Raw genomic sequence first — 25,369 nt, 5'->3', positions numbered from 1 at the left:
ATCTCCGAAGTAATCCGATCAAGTCCGAGTGTGTATCGACTTTAATTCGAATTTCCGAACCGTTAGCGGAAGGTTTCAAAACAGTTTTCTTTAGCAGGCATCGACTTTTTATCAAAACTTTAGTGTATCTTGCGTTTAGTCTTAGATCTGAAAAGATGTCTTCAAAGAAAGGAAAATGGAAGGATTCAGCTCAACAGGCAAGGCGGCTGTCACAGACTTCGTCTTCAAATTTAACAAGAAAAGGAAGCTTGATCGAAGAAGAAACTTCTGCAAAAGAACTTGAAGAATATTTAGAGACATTAAAAAAAAAATCTGGAATCAGATCTCTTTGGAGAGGAAACAGTTTCGATAAAGTGGTCCGCGATGATGAAGACAAAACTCCAGACATCTCGATCTCCAGTATGGAAGACGAGGAATTGGGTAAGTTCTTTCGAATCAAGCCGACTATTTTTCTGGTGACCTCAAGTTTATTAGCAGGACGATAGCTCGCCGGGTCATATCACGTCGTATCACAGTACTTAAAGCACTGCCTTTCAATGTCATAGATTACTTCTGAAGCATCTATATTCGAAGTCGTCGCTAATGCTTAAAATGATCAGGGAAAAGAAACAAGGAATTTCAACAGTTTTGATTGCTACATTGCAACTTTTCTCTGTGTTGCTTGGCAACATGTAATGACGCCATGTTGCAGTGTATCTGTTCGTAATAGATCACAGATGACGTCAAAATGAGATACACAAGGCAGAGCCAAGTGTATTACTGCAGATGCAAGTGTGTTCAACTGCTGTTCTTACTACGTTTTGGAGTTTTTGTTTTTCTGTTGAGTGAGAGAAAATAAATTTCTTTTGTCAGTTTTGTAGCATACATACAAGACCAACTTATGTATTATAATCGTATTTGTAGATGAAAGACTTCCATCAGAAAAGGCAGATGATGATGACGATGATGATGATTTTAAAGTTAATGTTCAGATGTTCTCACAATCTCCGTCACCAACAAATCCAGACACATCTGATGGCTCCATAAACCCTATGAAAGGATTACAAATGGCAGAACTTGCCTTCAGTGATGATGGGCAATCAGAAAAAATGCAAGCAAATAATAAACTGGAAGACAAGATAAAAAGTTTAACTGTCTCTGACAAAGACATACGATCTGTTGTTAATGATCTTTCTGAACCAGCTGAAGTTTTGACAGAAGATGAAGTTGAAGAAGAAATAGAGGAAGATGTGGTTGATGTTGTCAATGGAAAAAATGATAAAATCACAGACAGGCAAGAAAGTTCTCCTCCTAGAACTTTGAGCGATGTTGAAAATCAAACAACAAGAAAAAGAGAAAAGACTAGGACAAAATCGCAAAATTCATATACAAGTGATTTTTCATCTTTAAGTGAGATCGAGACACACAATGAGCATTCACATTCACAAACTCAAAATGACTCAAAGGGCTCAAGGTCATCAAGAAGGTCAAGGTCATTTCAAAGTTCAAGGTCATCAGAAAAATCAAGGTCATCAGAAAAATCAAGGTCTTCACACAGTTCCAGGTCCTCACAAAGTGCAAGGTCATCAAGGAGTTCAAGGTCAACAAAACACCCAAGGTCAAGTGACAATTCAAGGTCAAAACAAAGTGTTTCAGAATACAGCAATCGCAAGGTAAAGAATGAAACAGACAAGTAATCATTGGTCACCAAAATGAAGCTGGAATGGCACTCTGATTTTCTTGTAACTTTGAAATTTTGTCATGTTAATATTTTTATTTTTATAGTTGTTCTCATCATGATTTCCTTGATCTTAGGGAAAGGACAGCCGCAACAGATACAGGTATGATGTGGGAGTTCAAACATTACCTCCAACAGAACAGTTTACTGTACCACCAGGTATATATAACAATAACTTAAAAGTGTTGTGTCTTGGTTTGGGAATCTTGAAAATTTCAGTGTAAGTTCTCCATGTCGGCCATTTGTGATCAGTTTTAATTTTCTTCATCCAAAGCCATACTTAATTCCTCTTAGTTTAGTATTCCTTCCTTTTTTTCATCTGTCATGAGTGTGAGTGGATTGACTGACTGCTATTGATCAATTGATGTTCTTGGTAACTAACTGGATGAAGTTAGCAACTGATGACTGACTGACTGAAGACTGTCTGAATGATTCATTAGTGACTGTCTGAATATTCGACTGATGACTGACTGAGTTGATGACTGACTGACAGACAAGCCAACTGAGCGACTATGGGGGTGAGAGACTAGCTAATGGTCTGATTGACTAACTAACTGGTTGACTGACTGATGACCATCCAAATGATTCACTAGTGACTGAATATTTTACTGATGACATGCTGAATTAGTGATCGACCAACTGACTGACTGACTGACTGACTTTGTGGGTGAGTGACTAGCCCATGGTCTGATTGACTGACTGACTGACTGGATGACTGGCTAAATTACTTACAGACGTACATGTAATAAATGACTTACTAACTGACTGACAGGCTGATCAACTGAGTGGCTGATAGATCAAGTGACTCCCTAACTGTTGGGCTGACAGATTGACTGCTTATTGGCTGAATAGCATTAATCAACTGCTCATTTTCATCAGCTCTTGGTGTTGGCATGGCAACAAGTGGCCCACGGCTTGGAATGCAATATGTGGACCCCACACCTATAGCAACTCATACAGTATCACCAGAAGCCATGGAAGGTATGAATCAGATCAGGTTGTTTTCACTGTTTTTTGTTTTAACAGAAAACAACCCAAAAAAATTGTTTAACCTTTAACCCCTGAGAGTGATTAGCATCTAATTTCTCCCATCAGCATCACTGCTGACACAAACATTCAGGTGATGAGAAGAAAGGAAATGATCACTAACTGAAGAAGCTCTTGATTGTTAAACAAATTCTCCTTATCAGTACATGGGAAATTTGTAGAGAACAGTATGGAGAATATGCACACTAATGTTGGGGTGTAAAGGGTTAAAAAAAAAAAAAAGAGTCCAACAGTGAATTTAGGTTTACTTATTTAAGCTGAATCAGAACTAACCCTAACTGAACCTCTTCTACAATTCTATGCCATGGTTTTTTCTCAAGAACCTATTTTAGTAACCTGGCAGAGGGTACAGGTGGGGGGTGATAGGGGAAGGTTGGGGGTGTTAGTCTCACCAGTCCAGTGGCCACTGGCTGACTAATCAAGTGACTTACTGATTCACTAGTGAGCAACTATTGGTTGACTCTCCAACCAATGGACCGACAGACTGACTGATTATCAGCCCCCCCCCCCCTCACTTCTTACTAAGGCCCCCCCTCTGCTCCCACCTCAGAGGCCTAACAAGCCTTTTTTCAGGAATGAGTATTTCTTCCTCCTCCTTGAATGGAGTGGTCGTCTCTTTCTTGTAAGCCTCAACATTTTATCAAGTTTCTGCAACCGTTCAACAGTACCCATTTATACTCCTGGATGGAGGAAGGTGCTTTGAGAGACACTAGTCTTTACCTAAGAACACAACAAAATGACTCGATCAAATCCAAGCTCAGTTATCTGGATTCTGGACTCCACCTCCTGAATCCGCACGCCACCTTTTGCCAATAAGTACATGTAATTGTAATAAGATATACCTATAGAATTTGCTTTGTAAAATCATCTACAGTTGTGTTTCTCTCGTCTCTTTCAGCCATGACTGCTTATAACCCGGCCATTGTGGCGTTAAATAACATGCTGCGAGAGCAAATCCGTCTGGTGGAGCAGTTTGTGGAGATAAATCAGAGAATGTACGAGTCTTATTCTACAGGGGTCAATAGCAACTACCGATACACCACGCTCGAGGACACGCAACAGGTTAGATGGATATGCGAGCTCATTGATGCACTTTTGCGCGCGTTACGACTTTAACACTCGCGCGCTTACGCACGCAACTCGTTTTTCATTAAAATCACGGAAGGACTGCCCTGGAGATCACGCAGAAGATGAGCCTAACTCAATCGCTCATACATTCTTAAGAGTGTTACGGCGTGAACACTCGCGTATATCATGCCCCAAAGCACAAATCTCGCAACATGCTAAAAACACCCACCTACGTGCGCATCGCGCTACACGCTGAGGCAATTACATGCGCTACCTGAGATATATGTCACATATTCCAAATTTTTCTCTCCACAGTTTATAAGAAAGAACCGACCGAAAGTTGTGTCCTACGAAGAGGCATTGAAACAAGTAAAAGAAGAAGAGAGATATTGACAATACTCCTCTAAAAAACAAAACTAATGGCAATTTAATTACCTTTCCCACTTTCCTATTCGAGAGAGTCAGCCCTCATCCCCCTCCCCAAGGAGGAAAGCCCGTGTTTCATTTTATTCCATCTTTCTTTCCTTCGCATCGTGATTGGCTCAGAAATACCCGTGCCAACACTGTTAACCAATCAGATTCAAAGTTAACACCAATTGCAACATGGTTACACGCGTTTCTTCGCGCTTGAGACATTTTGTCTGTCCTAACTTTGAGCTTTTATTGCCTCCTCTTGATATTTTCCTTTCGTGTGGTCAGTCGTTGCGATCACTTCGGCTTTTATTTGCGACATTCAATCGAAAGATGCTCACAATAATTCCTCGAAATATGTAGACTAGATTTTCAAGGGGCGTGAAACCCCAAGCATCTTCATCTCGACGATGCTTTCTTATGGTGCAAGGCACCCTGTAACACGACCGTACAGCAATAAAAAAAATAATTTTCCATCCATTTGGTACATAATTTGCCAATTTTTGCTTGGAAGCAAGGGGTGAGGAAGGTTTTAAAGCGAAATCGCGTTATTATGAAGGAAAGCGTTTTAACATATTCCTTTCCGTGGCTTTTTGCCCACAATAATTTTACCATTAAGTCGGTGTTTAGAGATAAAGTTTTGAAATGAAAATAAAGCATGTTTCGGGAGAGGAAAGCTGCGACCACTCGCGCAATGGCTGTGAGCCTACCTGCTGAAATTTTTTTAAACTATAGAACCGTAAGATGCAGTACCATGCAACACCAAGGGCCTCGAGGTCGAGGCAATTCACTGCATTACCGCACCCAGCAGCTGCGGGGTCATATTAAGATACCCGCAAAAAAGACCCCGAGTTGCCACAGAAAAACCAGAAAGGATCCTACTAAAAGACTAAAAAAGAGCATGAAAACTAATTTTCTGTGGGTTTTTTCCGGAAGAAAGATTTCAAATAAAGGGAGAATGTTGAGCGCAAACGGGAGGCGTAAAACAGTACCTGAGAATGGGTGGTTTCAGCCTGCGAGTGGCCCTCATAGTTAGCGCTACAGGACGCGTGTTTTTCCGCCCGCGGGAAGACTTAGGACGTGTCGGGAAGAGGTTAACTGGGGGTCTGGTACTAACAATGCTAGACCCCTGTGAACCTCTCGCCGGCTCGCAGTGTTTCAGACCTCCTTCTTTCCTGTGGGTGAAGGAACGCTGGTGCCGTGATGCTGATAATGAGAGCCTGCATGCAGGCCAGCGGAGGTTTGGAATCTCTGTTGCATTCGATCTTCGATTAATTGACTAATCAAAATGATAAAATTTACGGATTGTTTGCAAGTTTCATTCACGATGCACGTCGATTCCTTTCTTTAGGGCCGTGGATCTCTCTCCTCTAAAACTTTGATTTTGAAAGAATGAAACGATGGTTAAGTTCAAGGTCCTATTCCTGTTTCTTGGTTACAAAAAATTTGGTTAGCCAATATTCTTCGAGGTTTATTGATAAACAGAACGATTTTTTTGTTATTGTAGGAATTAGGGAGTGCCCCCCCCCCCCTTTAAGGAGGCACGGGGTCAAATCTCGTCAAATCCTCGATTTTTTTCAGGCTTTTTCCTGAAGTTGGTTAAACTCACCGCAGATCAAATGAGTCGGAGGAGTTTCGGATTAATTTATACTGTGCTTTCCAGACGCGTTAAGAAACAGCAACAAAAACATGTACAAATATTTAATCGATCACAAAGCTTGTGTTTAACCCGCATGTACAACAAAGGTTTTGTCAACGTTTGTCAACGTATTAGAGGTTCTCGGCCCCAGAAGCACTTCTAAATTTGCCTCCCGTAACTAGTCTAAGAATCAGTGCATCCTGTTTTTACCTCTTACTTACGATCAATGTAGGATCGAAACTACTTTTAGAATCAGCCTGAGTGGAACCTAAGATCTTGCTCCAATAACTTTATTCACGAGTACTTGTGAGCCAAATAAACTTATTAGAAATACAATAGTTCAATGGAATGTTACTAGGTAATCAAATAGAATATGTAGAGGTGAATTATATTAAAAATTTAGTAGAAAAAATCGGTCATAAGATACGTAAATGCTACAATTTATATTATCTTAAAACGCTTTTAAATCTAATTTTTACGCCGCTCTTTTTGGTCGTTGAGACACGTTACAGAGCTCATCACAAACGTGGTTTTATGAACATAAAATGGTCCGTAATTATTTCCCTGCGTTAAATTAATCAGTGCACTATTCAAAATAAACGCCATAAACCGTAGCGGTCGCAAAGAGCGACCCGTTTGTGAATTCAAACGAAGCAAATGTGTCGTAGTTTGTATCCCAAAGACACCTACTTCCGATGCGCATTGCTTGATTCCCCAGCTGTCCAATGTGCACAAGACAAATAATCTTGTAACGCTGAATGTTTAAATCCTTCACGCGGTTTTTCACCGTGTCAGAAATTGTTTTGGAAAGCTGCCTGCACTGATCCGCATCGTACTTTGCTTCTGCCAGCCTCTCCGTTAGAATTTCCTTGAGTATGGAGCGAACGTCGCCCTCGGGAAATTTCCGATCAGGTGTCATTTTAAATGTGTTCTCCATGGCAATTTCGGGCACGCGTCGGCCGTCTTGTCTTGAAAACGACGTAGCCATCGATTGAGTAACGGAGACGGTGCTTGGAGGACGAGTTTTACTTGACGTGCCAGGCGTTAGCTCTTTCCCTTTCGTTGGTTTTAAGTTTTTAGCCGCTTTATCCGCTTTCGTATCTTTTGGAGTGTCAACGTCCGCTTTAACAACATCTGAACTCATTTTTGCTGTTTGTTCTTCGTTGTAAACCTCGATAATCCTCGACGAATGATCAGATATACATAGCCACCGATATACGGCGGTGAAAAATTGTTCTCGGTTATTTGTTTTGATAAGCAAATCAAAGACCCTGAGTTATTTAAATTCTCTCCTGCAGTTTGAATCTAAATTCTGTCTCTTAAGAGGTCTGTTATCAAGTTTGTTTTCAATAGTTGTTATAGCGACCCGAAAAAATAATTACTCATTGGTAAAAGTGCTAATAAGTTTCCGCCGTACCCTTCGTATTGTTAAAAAACATTGAATTGTCTATGCTACCGCAGTTTACTTTATTTCAGTTGTCCAGAGGGATTTCATGCTTTAAACGAAAACAAAAGGACATGATACTTTAGGGAACAAAGGTGTCTTGCGTTTATGCAAAACAATTTTCACTAAGACGAAACGTATGGTACCCTGCTTTTGTCTTAAGAATTAACTTATGTGTGTCTTAGGAGTTTGCATACTAAGAATAAATTTATCTAAACCGGTTTACCATGACAGAGTTGCGTGGTTAATCCAAATAAAACTTCAAACCGGCTAATTCTTACCTTATTCAAGATCAAACAAAAAACATTCTCATTTTCTACAAATTTTTTTGATGTGTCAATAGATTAACAGAAACTTCAACTTGAAGATTTTAATAAACCGCTTTTCTTGTTAGAGTATTAAGTCTGAATTCAAAGACGTCTCTATAATGTAAGATAGAATATAGATTTTATCTGTTATATTTATTTCTGTCTTTAATCTTTTACACCCCAGCACCCCATCATACTCTACTCAATCTGTTTCTTTTGGTACTGACAAGGAGGATTCATTTGAGGATCAAAGCTTCTTAGGTTGGCGATCTTTTCCGTTATGCTCATGACCCTAGTCAATGATTCAGCAATATTACTGTGAGGAGAAATTAGATGCTAGTCGCTCTTAGGGTTTAAAGGATAAAATTATTTTACAAATTCACTACTTGCTGCAGTTAAAGATTCTAGGGTGTGAGATCGTCATCAAATTTTCTTCAAATTTATCGAAAATTTTACTAAAGACCATTTTGAAAACCAATCCAATTAACTGGCTGCACACGCAAAACCCCAACGCGCAATTTATAATTTCAAACAGCTGCTTTCTGGTTATCGCTAAATTCATTGTTGACGCATAGAATCAGGATCACTAATTACCAGTCTGTTATAATATATTATTATTTACCTTACTACTGTTTAACAGATCGCCAAGAATTGACAAATTGACAAAATCTTGTTTTAAAGGTACCTGGCCAAGCCGCTAAGTATCAAAGACGGCGGCGTACATAGTCGAATTACTAGGGACCTTAAGCAGTCAGGATGGCAACACCAAGGCAGACTTCGGTTAAAAAACGAATTTCTGCCTTCAATTAGAATTTAAAAAATGGCTGCATGTGTTTACCGTCTCATATGGCGACACACCTCAACTTCAGCATAACGTATAAAAGAAGCGTTGAGTTCCAAATGAAAATTAAAATAATTTGCGTTCGCGGTTTCGGTTCGCAGAAGACGCAAATTGTGGTGATTTCACGTTGCTGTTTTGCATAGGACGGCTAAGAAATGTACAAAGTTTTAAAACGCACGTGCTGAGATATTGTTCTGCCAATTGGATCTTTTGTTTTTCCATGTCCTCGTTGCTGTCGCCGTCGTGGTTTGCTTAAGGTCCCTATTAACACCTTTAAAGACGATTCCGAGAGGTTTAGTCACTCTTTCTTTGAAAGTCGTTCAACGCCTATGTGTCATCATGTACGTTTTTCTTGGATGAGATAAAATCAAATTATATTAAAGAATTCTTCTCTCTGAAGTAGTTTTAGAGCTGTAGATGTGCTTATTAAACGACAAACTCAAAAATATGAGTTTCTCCGAACAAACAAAAATTGCAAATGATTTAGCTGTGCGGTCTTGACTATTTAGGAAAAGTTGGTGCTCCTTGTGAATTACTGCCAAAAATTTATTCCGTAGGAAACAAAGTGCAATTAATTTTCAACTAATTAAATGACTCGTATATATAATTTAGCGGAGCCTAAGAGCTGAGCTCAAATTAGTTCATATTTAATGCGCTTTCTTTACTTTGATTTCTTTTCTTTGTTTTTATAAGTTTCAGTATTTACTAACCATAAGAGCTACCTCACGTTGAGCCCACAATGCAGCCTATCGCGTAAACAAAATACGGTTTCGCATGCAGACGCACCCGCACGTGGCTGACTTCCGCCCATCAAAATATCTCGACCTAATGGGTTTTCGTATTTTCTTCGTTACTGGGCTCCGCTTTCGTGCTCCGCACAGAAGCTTCACGGCTAAGAATACTCTACACGCTGTTTACGAAAAAATCACAAAGGGATACAAATGGGCAGTCTAAGCCTGTATGTAGCATTGAAAATAACTAGAGGTTGTCTAATGACGCTAGAAGGTAGTGCTGCAAAATATTTGTATTTACTTGCAAAACAGAAAACCAGCTGCACCCCACACATTTATGAGTGCCCTGTTCCACAAGGGAAAGATGATTCAAATATATAGAGACTACTTTATATTCCACCAAAGATTATATAGTGACAAATAATCATGATGACAAAACTAATAATAATAATAACAGTAGAAATGCTAATTTACGTTTTCTACATAGGGCCTAGCTCAAGAATCTAACTGTTCCTTTATCCGTTAGTCTCCAATAACGGTTTTATTCTGCTGATTCAAACGGTGAAAATCTTTCTGCGAAGTTTTAAAGATGCCCCAATCAGATCTATTAAGATTTTTCTGCGAGGAAAATATTTTTTTTTGATAACGCACCATCCTGAAATAACTGTCAGGTGTTTCACGTCTTTTGCTGTCTTCTTAAGTGTCAAGCAAGAACTAAAGGAATATCCCATTAGAGATTTAGGACCCTACTGGCCTAGTCAATTTTTTAGTTAAGATGCTGCTGGCCGAATTTGAGTTTTTGAATTTGAAATTTTTAGATTTTGGACCATAGTGATCGATTTTGGATTTTGGACCCTGGTGGCCGATTTTGGATTTAAGATCATAGTAGCCGATTTAGAAAATTTTGGATTTTAGACCTTGGACCCAAGTAGCTGATTTTGGATTTTGGTCTCTAGTGGCTGATTTTGGATTTTGGACCCTAGTGGCCGATTCTGAATTTAGGAAATTAGTGGCCGATTTTGGATTTAACATTTTGGACACTAGTGGCCGATTTTGGATTTTGGACACTTGTGGGCGATTTTGAATTTTGGACACTAGTGGCCGATTTTGGATTTTGGACACTTGTGGGCGATTTTGAATTTTGGACAGTAGTGAGCGATTTTGGATTTTGGACCCTAGTGGCCGATTTTGGATTTTGGACCCTAGTGGCCTATTTTGGATTTTGGACATTAGTGGCCGATTATGGATTTTGGTCCCTAGTGGCCGATTTTGAATTTAGGACATTAGCGGCCGACTTTGGATTTTGGACATTAGTGGCCCATTTTGGATTTTGGACACTTGTGGGCGATTTTGAATTTTGGACACCAGTGGGCGATTTTGGATTTTGGACCCTAGTGGCCGATTTTGGATTTTGGACACTAGTGGGAGATTTTGGATTTTGGACACTTGTGGGCGATTTTGAATTTTGGACACTAGTGGCCGATTTTGGTTTTTGGACACTAGTGGCCGATTTTGGATTTTGGACCCTAGTGGCCGATTTTGGATTTTGGACAGTAGTGACCAATTTAAGATTTTGGACACTAGTGGGCGATTTTGGATTTTGGACACTCGTGGGCGATTTTGGATTTTGGACACTCGTGGGCGATTTTGGATTTTGGACACTAATGGCTGATTTTGGATTTTGGACACTAGTGGGCGATTTTTGATTTTGGACACTAGTGGCCGATTTTGGATTTTGGACAGTAGTCACCGATTTTAGATTTTGGACACTAGTGGGCGATTTTGGATTTTGGACACTAGTGGGCGATTTTGGATTTTGGACACTAGTGGGCGATTTTGGATTTTGGACACTTGTGGGCGATTTTGGATTTTGGACACTAGTGGGCGATTTTGGATTTTGGATTTTGGACACTTGTGGGCGATTTTGGACACTCGTGGGCGATTCTGGATTTTGGACACTCGTGGGCGATTTTGGATTTTGGACACTCGTGGGCGATTTTGGATTTTGGACTCTCGTGGGCGATTTTGAATTTTGGACACTAGTGGGCGATTTTGGATTTTGGACACTTGTGGGCGATTTTGAATTTTGGACACCAGTGGGCGATTTTGGATTTTGGACACCAGTGGGCGATTTTGGATTTTGGACACTAGTGGGCGATTTTGGATTTTTGACACTTGTGGCCGATTTTGGATTTTGGACACTTGTGGCCGATTTTGGATTTTGGACACTTGTGGGCGATTTTGGATTTTGGACACTAGTGGGCGATTTTGGATTTTGGACACTAGTGGGCGATTTTGGATTTTGGACACTTGTGGGCGATTTTGGATTTTGGACACTTGTGGGCGATTTTGAATTTTGGACACCAGTGGGCGATTTTGAATTTTGGACACCAGTGGGCGATTTTGGATTTTGGACACTAGTGGGCGATTTTGGATTTTGGACCCTTGTGGCCGATTTTGGATTTTAGACCCTAGTGGCCGATTTTGGATTTTGGACACTAATGGCTGATTTTGGACTTTGGACATTAGTGGCCGATTTTGGAATTTGGACATTAGTGGCTGATCTTAATTTTTGGACACTAGCGGCTGATTTGGAATTTTGGACACTAGTGATCGGTCATGCATTTTGGAATTCTGAATTTTGAACCCTAGTGGCCGATTGTTCATTTTGGATGCTAGTGGCCGATTTTTAATTTTAAACACTAGTGGTCGATTTTTGATTTTGATTGCTAGTGGCCGATTTTGGATTCTGAACCCTAGCGGCCCATTTTGGATTTTAGTTATTAGTGGCCGATTTTTGATTTGGACATTAGTGGCCGATTTTTGATTTGGACATTAGTGGCCGATTTTGGAATTTGGACAGTAGTAGCTGCTTTAATTTTTGGACAGTAGTTGCCGATTTTGAATTTTGGACACTAGTGGCCGATTTTGAATCTTAGACACTAGTGGCCGATTGTGGATTTTGGTCACTTCTGGCCGATTTTGGATTTTGGTCACTTCTGGCCGATTGTGGATTTTGGTCACTTCTGGCCGATTTTGGATTTTGAACACTTGTGGCTGATTTTTTAATTTTGGATACCAGTGGCAAATTTTGGATTTGGACCCTAATGGGCGATTTTGAATTCTGGTTTCTGTTTCTGAAATTTATGTTCTTTCCTTTGGTGATTTTAGACCTAAAGTTCTAGATTGTTATTTTTTCAGTTTGCCCTGACATTTACATCCCTAAATACTTATACATTGACATCACTAACGCGTAATTTAGATCAAAACTTCTCTTGCAGAAATATTTCAATAGGTGTGATCTGCATATTATGGAAATTTTGAGGAAAATTATTTTATCTTTGAAAAGAGAGAATTTTACCGTTTGAAATAACGATTTATTGCCAAGTGGGTCTTTAAGTTTGCGAAGCGAACAAGATGCGAAATACGATCCCTTCAGCACTATTACATGGAATGATAGCACGGAGGAACGGTGGAATATCCTAAAACACCGAATGTGTTGTAGTATGACAGAAAAGTCTTACAAAAATGGAATTGAAACAAAAAAAAAAATTTGTTAAAACAAGCAAAATTTAGAGAAGTATAGGGAGGTACAGCCCTTTTAAATTATTATTATACTGTTATTGTTATCATAATGACTGTTGTAAATATGATGATTTGATTAATGGTTGAATGTCAGTTAGTCACGATAGTCTTTAATCATCTCTCTTTGGTGGATTAGGGTACTCGTAAACTGTGGGATGGGTGTTTTCTGTTTTGCATGCGAATATAAATCTCTCCAAAAACTATCTTCTAGCGTCATTATACAACTTAATAATGCTATATCAGTGGCCACATGCAGCCTTTGACTGCCTTTTTTTCTTATGGCTAGCTTTACATTTCCTTTTGCTAAAAAAAATTTACAATACAGGTCAAAGACTGCGTCATTTGTCGTTTTATATTTCCAAATTATTCGCAGCGGGAGGGGAATAACCACCTCTTACCAACTGAGTTCGAGGTCCGTACCGTAAGTTATAGAGCAAGCGGGAAAAAACCAGGTTCGTAAACTATTGTACGCACCGAGAAACCGAGCTAGTAACATGTTAATTTTATCTCCGGACACAGGTTCAAATACAAAGGGATTCCAAGTCAAACAAACTCTTTAATTAAGCTAGAGTGATCGTTATACCTCCGAACTCAAATACATTTCCCAGTTGGAGGAAAACTTATCAAAAGTCATTAACCTCTGCGGAAACAATAACTTGAACTTTCAACTCGCCCTTGATCTTGATCAAATTTGAGCGCGCGTTAAGAAAATAATTGTAGAAACGATTCCGAAAATAATGCGTGCTACTTTTGAGTGGGGAAGTGTAAAAAAAAAAACTGGAAGTTTGTTCCTCCACGAATCTCAACGTTGTTACATTAGGAGTCTCAGGAAACGAAGCCCACTGTTTCCAATCGGGCCAGTCATTTAGTGCTTTTTAATCAAAGGTGTAATTCAAGAACACAGGATTAATTCAGGAAACCAAAGCTAAGCCATGGGACTGATGAAAGGCGCAACGTTACATACTGGTTATGTACCGCAACCTCAGGCGTTACGAGACAAAAGAAAATCAAAGACAACTCGTGAATCACAAGAGGGTTATAATATAATTCTTTCCTTTAATTTTGTTTAAAATCTCAGTTTTCATAATTAAAAAGTTGTCCTGGAATAATTAAATTCAATCGCAATGCCTTCAGTTTCAACGACTTCGTTAAAAATCATCTGCCTACAGAAAAGCATTCACTTTTTTCAACATTGCGTGAAAATCTTTTGGTTGTATTTATTTCTGCGTAGATTTCTTACTCGAGCAATTACAGGGTTTGTCAATGTATACTCATGAGTGGAGAGAAGCGCTGACAGAGTTCAGGGTCTTTCTCTTCAATATAACATAGTGAACTGGCCAGTGCTTTACCCAGATCTCTATTTATCTCGCGGTCAGTTCCCTCTTACGTTTCTCCCATCTCGTTCCCAAGGCATGTTTGGTCAGTTTTCAAGATGGCAGCGGATTGAAAGGGATTCTTTAGACCGGCCACCATCTTGGAAAAACCTGACTGAGAAACCCTGAGGACGAAGTTGGTGTCTTTTAGCAGTCTTTATGTGGCAGCTCACAAGGCCCCGCCTCCCCCCCCCCTCCCCTGAAAGAAATATCTCTTGGGGGAAGTGTTACCCGATATCCTGAAGAACGACTGCGCGGCACACTACCCTTTGTATTGATAGAAAATATGCCCCCTCCCCTCCCTTGTACCTCCCTCTAGCACACCAGGCGCACTGGAATCAAAATTATTTCCTTTGCCTTAAATCACACCCGGCGAGGAAGTATTTTCCAAATCAGAAAGGCCTTTCCTTGGGCGCGGGTAGGTTCCGCCAAGTAAACAGCGCTTGCGCAGATAAAAATGCCACAAGGCTGTGACACATATCACTATGAGCAGCGTGACAAAAGAGCCGAGGAAAAAACCACCAGTTCCCGAAAGTCTGGGTTCCTTAGTTTCCAAAGTAGGACAAACGGTCTGCTGTTGCGTTACTTGGCAGCGTGACAATTGGGTGTTGCCACATGCGTGACACCACGAGGTAACGTCACGAACTTGGAGAGATTTCACAAGTTTTACAAACTCGTCCAGTTCGCACGTGTCCTTGCACTCGGGAATGCTGTATTTTACCAATGGCCCCTGAGGAGAAAAAAATTCCATTCTAAAACCTTATTATTACCACTTTTCGCGGTCACAAAGTTTTGCGAAAACTCACGGCAAGAAACCAAGCACTTGACTTAGCGCAATTTTTAACGTTTGTGAGACAACTTTTTGACGTAAGCGTACTGATGCAATATGGTCATGCCTCAGCCTCACAATTTCCCAGTTATGTTCTTTTTTCCCCACCGGATGACAAGCTCGCGATTATTTTGACATCAGGAAAATCCCGAGTGCCGCAAAAATACTTAACAGTGTGGTGCACTTTGTGCTTTGTGTGACAACCGAAAAAACGTCATCTAGAGATCGCTTGATATAATATGCGAAAACAGAATAACCTACGGAAAATATTTTCATCAATACTACAGCCACTCCATGTTGTAAGACACTGGCCAAGATACAACAGAGAGCATTTCACACCACTTTTCCCACAAAAAAAAAAATTTGTGCAAGAAAGATAACGGGGATTTCGGAACTTCCGCTGAAAAAATTATAGCGACATGCCGATAAAAAAGTTCACATCTGGTTTTCACTAGCTACGCAAGCACAAACGCAAGCACAAACGCAAAGACAACAGCTGTTATTTCACCGTGAACACGGCTAAGACGCAAGTGCAAGCACAAGGATGAGAATTCTTCCTTTGTTTTGTGCCAGCACTTGTGCTTGCGTCGAGGCGGTCATCTCTGTGAAGCTTATACTTGGCTTTGCGCTTGCGTCGCAAGTGAAGACCAGGCTACGAATAATTTCACACTATTCTTTTTTCTTGGGTTCCTCAGCTCTTACGTGAAGGAAAAAACAGGGTGCACTAGCTGTTGTTAAACTTCAACAAGCCTTCTGGAAAATGCCGATTTTCTGAACCAATATTACGAATTTAAAAAGTCACAAAGCGCTTACCTCCAAACCATTCTTGAAAGAAAACTGAACGATCATCTTACCAGTTGACTTATCATGTAGCAGCTCAATCAATATCAAGGAAGCATAATATGGAATTTTTCTCAAGGCACTTTTAGCCGCTTTATTTAAACCAAGCGAGGAAAACAGAGAAAACATCGTTGGATAATGTGCGGAGTAATACAAGAGCTGAAAAATAAGATACATAACTGGTGAAGTCAAAGCTGACGTTTCCAGCGATAGCGATTCGTTAGAGCGAATGACGTAAAGCTAAGGCTTGAAATATAGCTTAGAAACTCTTTACGGTGGCCAATTTACGTTATCAAATAATACCAAATTACCTGTTATACTCTTCCACCGACGCAGCACCACAGTTTCTTTAGAAACTTACCCCCTTTATCCTTTTAAGCTCTCTACCTGAACGATTACAAGACCCCTGATTTTAACAAACGCATGTCACTTATTTGATATCTCTTTACTAGTTGCGTCACCTACACATTTTTGGTGTTATCAAGCATATCAATTCCACCAACTCCACGAACTCCAGTACCAAAAGACATGTTTTGTTCTGTCCACATGCATAGAACACGAACAGTCCCTCATTCTCAGTAAAGTCCGGCGCGCGATTCCAAAAAATCAGCGAAAAAAAAAACCAATAGATGTTAGCGTGCGCAGAACCCTGGGAGTAAGGCGCACGAAAATGAGTCTCATTCCCAGAGTTCCGCGCGGTGTGCCGAGCTGCAGACTACAGGTCTCGGACCCGGACGTCTCCACTAAGGGTACAACATTCTCCCTTAGTTGGGGTCCTCATGTCTTTAACATAGTAATGCCTCTTAAACTCAATAGGAGGCATTGAGGAGGTCAAAAACACCTTAAGCTATCAACAGGATGTTTGCTATTAAGAGACACACCTTTGTCTTGGTCTTTTTAGCTGCAAAGTCACTGAAGCTCTCTGCAATCTCATTAGCCAACAGCCCTCCACCTATATCACCAATCATTTCTTTGCTGTATTTACGATACTCAACCCAGTCAGCCAGATTCACAACTTGTTTCCACTGCTCGGCAGAAATATTCAGATAGGTGTGGTTATACAGTTGATGAAGATGAATAAAATCATACCTGCCAGAAAATAACAATATCACTGCACTGTTTGGTGGATACACTCTTCCATTCTTCCATGTTAGGGAGAGTAGCAAAAGGGGGTCCTGATCCTCCATTATTAAAAAATTTTAAGAAAAAATTAGGAGTCACGTATATTTCATGCATCACAGATTTAAAAGAGAAAACTTCAAATCTCTCTTCTTGTGTGCAAGGTTTTAGGGAAATACTGAGGAAACACTGCAGACCCTTTGCCATCCTTTTTTATGAAGCAATCTAAAATTATCTTCTAATAACATTACTTACACATTGTAGAAGTCTTTAAGGTCAATCTTCTTAACACCCAGAATGTTTTCAAGCTGTTTTCGTAGTTCTGCACTCTCACTTTCCTTTTTCTTAAACTCTGAGCTTGTGTAAAACTCTGCAAGTTTTTTCTGAAGCTCAGGGCAAGCCAGCCATGCTCTAAGCACCTGATCATTTTCTGCTGCAACTGTGTGTATTGGAACCTGTCAAAAACAAAATAAATAAGAAGATAGAAATATGAATAATAAATGAATGAGTAAATAATATCCAACCATTTGACCCCTAAGAGTTAAAAGCATACAACCTCTCCTCAAAAATCACTTACGGCATTGAACACTAAGGTTGTGTAAGTAAACGAAATTATCACCAAATAAAGAAGTTCTTGATTGTTCAACAAATTCTCTTTGTAAGCACTATGGGAGAAGTATCAACAATAGACTTTACAAGATTACCACTCACAGCTGTCATCAGGATATCTTTATAAGTAAGTGAATATAGTAAGTGAATTAGTGGAAAGTACAATTTTTTTCAAAACTGGAAGAAGGTGTGGGACAGGTTAGAGGAAGTGTATGTCATGCAGCAGCCAAACCTCAGATGAACAGGTTAGAGCGGGTGTATGTCATGTAGCTGCCAAACCTCAGATGACAGGTTAGAGGGGGTGTATGTCATGCAGTTGCCAGACCTCAGATGAACAGGTTAGAGCGGATGTATGTCATGCAGTTGCCAAACCTCAGATGACAGGTTAGAGGGGGTGTATGTCATGCAGTTGCCAGACCTCAGATGAACAGGTTAGAGGGGGTGAATGTCACGAAGCTGCCAAACCCTATATGACAGGTTAGAGGGGGTGTATGTCATGCAGCAGCCAAACCTCAGATGAACAGGTTAGAGGGGGTGTATGTCATGCAGCTGCCAGACCTCAGATGACAGGTTAGAGGGGGTGTATGTCATGCAGCAGCCAAACCTCAGATGAACAGGTTAGAGGGGGTGTATGTCATGTAGCTGCCAAACCTCAGATGACAGGTTAGAGGGGGTGAATGTCACGAAGCTGCCAAACCCTATATGACAGGTTAGAGGGGGTGTATGTCATGCAGCAGCCAAACCTCAGATGAACAGGTTAGAGGGGGTGTATGTCATGCAGCTGCCAGACCTCAGATGACAGGTTAGAGGGGGTGTATGTCATGCAGCAGCCAAACCTCAGATGAACAGGTTAGAGGGGGTGTATGTCATGTAGCTGCCAAACCTCAGATGACAGGTTAGATGGGGTGTATGTCATGCAGCAGCCAAACCTCAGATGAACAGGTTAGAGCGGATGTATGTCATGTAGCTGCCAAACCTCAGATGACAGGTTAGAGGGGGTGTATGTCATGCAGTTGCCAGACCTCAGATGAACAGGTTAGAGCGGATGTATGTCATGCAGTTGCCAAACCTCAGATGACAGGTTAGAGGGGGTGTATGTCATGCAGTTGCCAGACCTCAGATGAACAGGTTAGAGGGGGTGAATGTCACGAAGCTGCCAAACCCTATATGACAGGTTAGAGGGGGTGTATGTCATGCAGCAGCCAAACCTCAGATGAACAGGTTAGAGGGGGTGTATGTCATGCAGCTGCCAGACCTCAGATGACAGGTTAGAGGGGGTGTATGTCATGCAGCAGCCAAACCTCAGATGAACAGGTTAGAGGGGGTGTATGTCATGTAGCTGCCAAACCTCAGATGACAGGTTAGAGGGGGTGTATGTCATGCAGCAGCCAAACCTCAGATGAACAGGTTAGAGGGGGTGTATGTCATGCAGCTGCCAGACCTCAGATGACAGGTTAGAGCGGGTGTATGTCATGCAGCTGCCAGACCTCAGATGACAGGTTAGAGCTGGTGTATGTCATGCAGCTGCCAGACCTCAGATGACAGGTTAGAGGGGGTGTATGTCGGGCAGCTGCCAGACCTCAGATGAACAGGTTAGAGGGGGTGTATGTCATGAAGCTGCCAAACCTTATATGACAGGTTAGAGGGGGTGTATGTCATGCAGCTGCCAGACCTCAGATGAATCACAGCCTGATATCAATCATAAATTAAAAAAAAAAAGACAAACCTGTTGTATGTTGTAAGGTGCATAGAAAACTTGCCCAGCATAGGAAACATTTAGGGACTGATTTCTTGGTGGATAAAGTCCAAGGAGAAAGCTCAATGCACTAAAAGATAAAACATGGATATTAACCTTTTGAATCCTTAGAGTGACTAGCATCTAATTTCTCCTTACAATATCAGCCCTTAATCAAACATTAAGGTCATGAGAATAAAGGAAATGATCACCAACTAACAAAGCTCCTGATTGTTAAACAGATTCTCCTTGTCAGCATCTTAAGAAATGAATGGGGAACAGTAAGGAGAATGTGTATACTGATGTTATGGTGTGAAGAGTTTAGAAATGTAATTGTAGCACACTATTACTCTATTTGTGAAGTATTTGTGAGCATTTAAGTTCTACCTCCTCAACTGTCAGACTAATATCTTGTTTAATAAACCATGCATATTGTTAGATGATGATTTAACATGCGTATCTATGAGACAATGACATGCCCTGTATGTGTGTGCTTTAATCCAGATTGATGTCGGTTTGTTTGATAAATGCACTGTATTTTGCATATGGCTGCAACAGTTTGTCCTGTTTTCTACAGGATGAAGCAGGATTGAAAGCTTCTCCTCCCTAGATGGGGTGCTAGTGAATTACAGGTTACACCCCTGGATTTCACCTACTTTCCCTTACAGCTGAATGTGGTTAATGCTAAAACAAGGGTTTTGGACTAGGAGTCCAGCATACTAAGGATGATACCACAACATCTACTCTTTGGCTTCAAGAAATACTGTAACACAATGATCTGGAACTCTTAAAAAACTGTCTTCTGTTATACAATTTACCTGTTAAGTGTTCTGGAATAGTCACTAGACCTCACATACACATCCTGAGGAGAATACACATCAGACAAGAAGCCAGCTTTTTGATAATGTTCTCTAACAAACTCTCCAGCTTGGAACATTTGATTCATTCCTCTTATCGTCAGCTGACTGTCACTTCCTTCCTCAAAGGTGCTGTGATCTTTGGAAAGAAGTGTACGGCTTCCATGACGTGATATCACAACTGCTTGCTGAATGTCGAATTCTTGAACGAGAAAACAAATTAAATTTCAATTATTAATTCTTTGACTCGTTAGGGTGACTAGCATCGAATTCCTCACCGCTGAATCAAACATTAAGGTTGATAAGATTGATAAAAGAAATGATTACCAACCACAGAAGCCCTTGATTGTTAATCAATTTCTCATTGTCGGTTTCTTGAGAAATATATAAAAGCAGTATGGAGAATATGCATACTGATGTTAGGGTGTAAAGGGCATGCAAACGTGGCATATCCTTTTTTCTGTTATATGGAGCAACCAAGAGTGTATGTACTCTCCTAAGATGCGATGCTAGTCCACTCAAGGTTCTCCACCTTCACCTCTCTCCATAAAACAAAAGTTTGAGATTTTATAATCGCCACAAACAGAAAATCAATGCCTCAACCCCACGTACCTGCACGGACGCTGTATATCAGCTGAACTGCTAGAAGTAAATTGCACAGCTCCATTGCACTCAAAATTCCTCACGGCGACAGTTATGGCCAAAGAAAAAGAAACACAGTCAGGAGCCACTGAAGAACACAAAGCTACCCAATTAAATATTTTCAAAGAAAAAAATCACCTGAGCTAAGAGTGCATGGTGTGAACCACAAGATTATCACGAATTTAGTTTGGAACAGCGTGACCAGGATTGCACAACTAGCTGTCACGCGTCTCGCTCTCGGCACGCGAAAGGGACGCGGGAGGCTGGTTCGAGTAGTTAAACAACATGGCAGACTAGGCTTGCGACTTTTCTTGAATGTCGATCGGTCGGTTAAAATTATATACAGAGGAACCTTGATAGCCTGTGATGGCGTTCCAGCCCCAAGGAGGGCAAGGTAAGTATTCCTGTCCGTAATAAAGCGATAACCAGTGACCGGATGTGGGAACTGTCTGTGACTATCAGAAAACCCCGAGCGGTACTTATTCTTCGCTTCGAAACTCGCGGTCCTGTTTGATGCATAATTTATTGACAAGTACCCAAGTTGCCTTTCATTATTTAGCGAATCGATAAATAATTATTGATTTTTGCAAAGGCAGTTGTATGGCGAAGTAGGCGTCAAAATTAAGAATTAAATGAAAGGAGTCGAAGGATTAAATTTATTTTAAAAAAACTTCAGATTCCAAGAAAAAATTTCATCTTTATTATATTCTCTCGTTTCGGGTGAAAATAAATCTCGCTTTGATCTTTCGCGTTCTGTAATGGCAGAATCACAAAACCGGCAGATTCTTCAAGATCTTCAGCAAAAACGACAGATGCTTTTGAATCAAGGGCAAGGGAGTGTTATGGGGTAAGTGTGGCCCAACAAATGTTTTTTTTTAAGTACTAGTGTTCTTCTGGTTAAAATTTTATAGTTTTTATAGCCTAGGGAGCAAAGATAAAATGCAAATTGCTTTGTTGAAATTCTGTGATGTCATCTTTTTTTTTCTCTAAGGCTGTCCACTGTTTCATTGTCAGTAATGAAAGATCAAAAGTTTAGAACATTTTAGGAAATATTTGAAATGATATCTGATAACTGATGGTTAACGTTTTCCTAAGAAATATCGATTTGTTTCCTCTGCCACTCTTGAAAGGGAAACTAGCACATGATAGGTAAATAAAAGACACTTTCAATTCCCTTAGTGCAAAGAAAATTTTACATGCTAGAGGAACATTGGCCTCCAGTCCTGCTTCATTTTTCCTCTTTATTTATTTTTTGTAGGCTAGGTTGATATAAAGGGCAATTTATTGGTTGATATATTGGCTGAGAAGCAATCAGTTATTTTTTCAGAGCTTGTCAAATTTCAGGTGTTAGTGGGCCAGTAATAATAGAATGATAAACTCTTTACTGTAGAACAACACTTAACACTTAACCAATAGTCAATAATGGTGATAGGACTGAGGGAGTTCGATTTGGTCTGCAATCATACAAGTGATAATTAAAAAAAAATTGGATGACTACAAAGCAGGAGTCCAATTTGTTAATCATGAGCATGATTACAGACAGAATTATATGACATGAAGTCCTGTTACCAATTAATCAAAACTATGACAAAATTTGAGGAAGAAACTAGACATTGGTTATATGTTTTCATCAGAAAAAAAAACAAGAGTTAACCCTGCAAAATGCCAGACAACACTGCATGCTTAAAGGGCTAACCAATGATGGGTTAATAGTCAATAAATAGGACAGACTCAGCTATATTGGCAAACTGTTAACCAAATATTGGCTGCCACATCAATATGACAATCAACTGACATATTTAGGGCATGAAATCCCTACCTGCTGAAAATTGAGTTTTGGAGATCAGAATTTTAATGCTATAAACCAGCACATGTGGAGCCTTGAAAACATTTGGACAATCTTCTGTACACTCTGCTGGTGTTTTATCTTGAGTAGTGTTAGTTTCTATCAAATGTGGTCAACAAATGATAATGACTGAAGACAATCCTACCCCTGAAGGATTCAGTGCCACCTAGAGATTATTTTATTTGAAAATTTATTTTTTTCAATTCCAGGTCAAATCTCCCCTCGAACCGCTCAATAGGACCAGAAACTTCCACTGCTCCAGTTGTAAAACTACACGACACCCCAGTAAGTGCTCTGCCCAAATCCATTAATTTTCAAATGTAAATTAAATAATGAACTCTATGCTTTCATTGACAGGTCATTCGCAACCCAGCTGACATGTCATTGAGTCAGCGGCAGGCTCTTGAGGTAGGTAGATACCTTTGCAAAGAAAAAGTAATATTATTATTTTCAGGGGGTTTGAGTCTCTCAACTTTAATATTTTTGTGAATGAAAGTGATCCTCGCAGTAATGTGCACTAATTAGGCAGTAGTGAAAATAAGGCCTGAAAAAAATTCAGGCCTGTACAGGATTTGAACCCATGACCTCTGTGATACCAGTGCAGTGCTCTACCAACTAAGCTAACAAGCCAACTGGGAGCTGATCATGATGTTGGTTCTAAATAAACCCCTGAAGTGATGAATAAATGGTTAAGAATATATGAAAGTCATATATTCGAACTGTGGATAAAGACGTGAATGAAAGTGATCCTCGCAGTAATTACTCGCACATTACTGCGAGGATCACTTTCATTCATGTCTTTATTTGCAGTTCAAATATATGACTTTCATATATTCTTAACCATTAATATTTTTAAGCAAATATTACTGAGTGATATCAAGAACAATATTAATAAAATTAATTGTTCTGAATTCTTTTTCGCACATAACTGGATGTAAGTCCATTATTAATAAATAAATATTTTTCCAAACTGAAGTCAAGTGTAAAGACCTTGTATAGGCCTGTGTGGGGTCTTAGGCTGTGAAGTGAGTTGATGCAAAGTGGGATTATGGTGAGGCAAAGACTGCCTTTTTTTTTCAGCTGCTTTTTCACTTGTTTTCACTGACTGATTGCAACAACCTGGAATGGGCTAACTCTGCCTTCAAAAATAATGAAGATAATGGAATCACAACCTAGATTGCAATATAATTAATTTATTCTTAATCATGAATTCAAGACACAACAGTGCCCTTCACTCAAGCAGACAGATACAATTTCTTCATTATTTCAGTAACATTTTTCACATTCAGGCTCCTGATTGAGACATTGGTAAAAATAGCATTTTCTATATAAAATTTCCTTCTCCAGACCCTGCATTTTGACAAAACCAAACTTTCTTTTCTTTCCTCCAGCATGCTAATGCGACGTCATCTGGATATTTCATATCTCAAGATTCAGCCCATGGAAACCTTATTTTGCCTGTTTTACCAAGATTTGAGAGTGACCAATGATGAGACCATGAAATTTTGGCAAAAAACGCATGGAACTCAGTTGAAATATTGATCTTAAGTGACTGACTTTCGATCTAAAGTAGACACAAAGGTCTTTGTGGCAAGCTGGCAAATGGGAAAAATTTAGAGTTTGTTGAAGAGAAAGATCTTTCTGATTAGCTCTAAAATGTGCTCCAATATACTCTGCCTCCATCCCTGTGCATTTGCTTATTTGGTTTCAGAGATGAGATGGCCTACAGTAGTCATTCAGGATATATGTACTTAAACGTTTCATCAGTCCTTGTTACTCTAAATAAATTTTCAAAAATAATTGACAGTGATATTGTATTTGTTACTACCACAATCTCTCTCTGCAGTTTTGATTCCATTTTAATCCCAGCTATTCCTTTCTTCTGACTCTTTCATCCTTTACACCCTAACATCTCCACACTGCTTCTTATACATTTCCTAAGGTGCTAAAAAAGGGAGAATTTGTTTAACAATCAAGAGCTTTTTTGATTGCTGATCATTTCCTTTATTCTCCTGGCCTTAATGTGTTGTTCAGGTGTGATATTGTGAGGAGAAATTAGATACTAGTCACTCTTAGGGATGAACAGATTAACTCCCTACATCAGAACCCAGTTGTTCAAGGACCAATTAGCTCTAATCTAGGGTTAAATTTTAATCCGGGTTTCTCTATTCTCTTTTTCAAAGGCATTTTTCAGATAATTCCTTCAATTATTTTTAGAACATTGAGGCATCAAATAGTAGACAAAAAAAAAATTATATTGAATAGTTTTTGAACGCTTTCAGATCTGTGGTTAGATTTCACACTAACTCTGGGTTATCTTAGCCAAGCTTTGAACAACTCAGCCCTGATCTCTAAAAATTCTCCCTTCTAATTGTTTTTAGTATATTTCTTTGAAAATCTGTTATGAGAACTTGGTGCTGTATCAATGTAATGCATTTGACTGATGAGTTTGTTAACTCTTGTTGCCTGCTTGCCGAATGATGTACTAATATTGTTAGGAGAAGTTACATGTTTTCCACCTTAGGGATTTAAAAGGTTGGGAATCATTCCACCTCAAAAAGGAATAAATTCACAAATTTTTGGTCACCCAAATGACCACAGTAAAAAAGGTCCAAGAGTAATGAAAATAAAGCATTTTCTGTGATAAAAGTGCATTGTTTGAGTATTTGAATACTGCTCTTAGGTGTCAAAGAAATCTGAACTTCCACACTTCAGAAAAATAGTAATT

General features: G+C 39.7%; 4 protein-coding genes across 4 annotated transcripts; 2 read left to right on the top strand and 2 right to left on the bottom strand.

Moving 5' to 3' along the window:
• The first annotated feature begins 41 nt into the window (after positions 1 to 41).
• LOC131781630 (uncharacterized protein C19orf44) lies at positions 42 to 4,710 on the top strand. Its single transcript, XM_059098327.2, has 6 exons — positions 42 to 420; positions 904 to 1,652; positions 1,795 to 1,876; positions 2,597 to 2,698; positions 3,663 to 3,826; positions 4,148 to 4,710. The coding sequence occupies exons 1-6, from the start codon at positions 156 to 158 to the stop codon at positions 4,223 to 4,225; spliced, it is 1,440 nt and encodes a 479-aa protein (XP_058954310.2). The 5' UTR covers positions 42 to 155; the 3' UTR covers positions 4,226 to 4,710.
• Positions 4,711 to 5,936: 1,226 nt separating this feature from the next.
• Positions 5,937 to 7,224, bottom strand: LOC131781637 (dynein light chain Tctex-type 5-A-like). The gene has a single exon (XM_059098334.2). It carries the CDS (start codon positions 7,024 to 7,026, stop codon positions 6,469 to 6,471), a length of 558 nt encoding a protein of 185 aa, XP_058954317.1. The 5' UTR covers positions 7,027 to 7,224; the 3' UTR covers positions 5,937 to 6,468.
• Positions 7,225 to 13,827: 6,603 nt separating this feature from the next.
• LOC131781636 (prostatic acid phosphatase) lies at positions 13,828 to 21,002 on the bottom strand. The gene is made up of 7 exons (XM_059098333.2): positions 20,766 to 21,002; positions 20,115 to 20,355; positions 19,288 to 19,387; positions 17,208 to 17,407; positions 16,715 to 16,922; positions 15,807 to 15,992; positions 13,828 to 14,894 (listed from the first exon to the last, which is right to left on the bottom strand). The coding sequence occupies exons 1-7, from the start codon at positions 20,818 to 20,820 to the stop codon at positions 14,523 to 14,525; spliced, it is 1,362 nt and encodes a 453-aa protein (XP_058954316.2). The 5' UTR covers positions 20,821 to 21,002; the 3' UTR covers positions 13,828 to 14,522.
• Positions 21,003 to 21,065: 63 nt separating this feature from the next.
• On the top strand, positions 21,066 to 24,436 carry LOC131781638 (SOSS complex subunit C homolog). The gene is made up of 5 exons (XM_059098336.2): positions 21,066 to 21,189; positions 21,561 to 21,642; positions 22,851 to 22,926; positions 22,999 to 23,049; positions 24,033 to 24,436. Exons 1-5 carry the CDS (start codon positions 21,162 to 21,164, stop codon positions 24,129 to 24,131), a joined length of 336 nt encoding a protein of 111 aa, XP_058954319.2. The 5' UTR covers positions 21,066 to 21,161; the 3' UTR covers positions 24,132 to 24,436.
• Positions 24,437 to 25,369: the final 933 nt, after the last annotated feature.

Source organism: Pocillopora verrucosa, chromosome 12 (assembly GCF_036669915.1).
Source record: "Pocillopora verrucosa isolate sample1 chromosome 12, ASM3666991v2, whole genome shotgun sequence".
NCBI lineage: Eukaryota > Metazoa > Cnidaria > Anthozoa > Scleractinia > Pocilloporidae > Pocillopora > Pocillopora verrucosa.
Note: the sequence above shows the minus strand (reverse complement) of the source record. Positions and strands in the feature narration are given on the sequence as shown.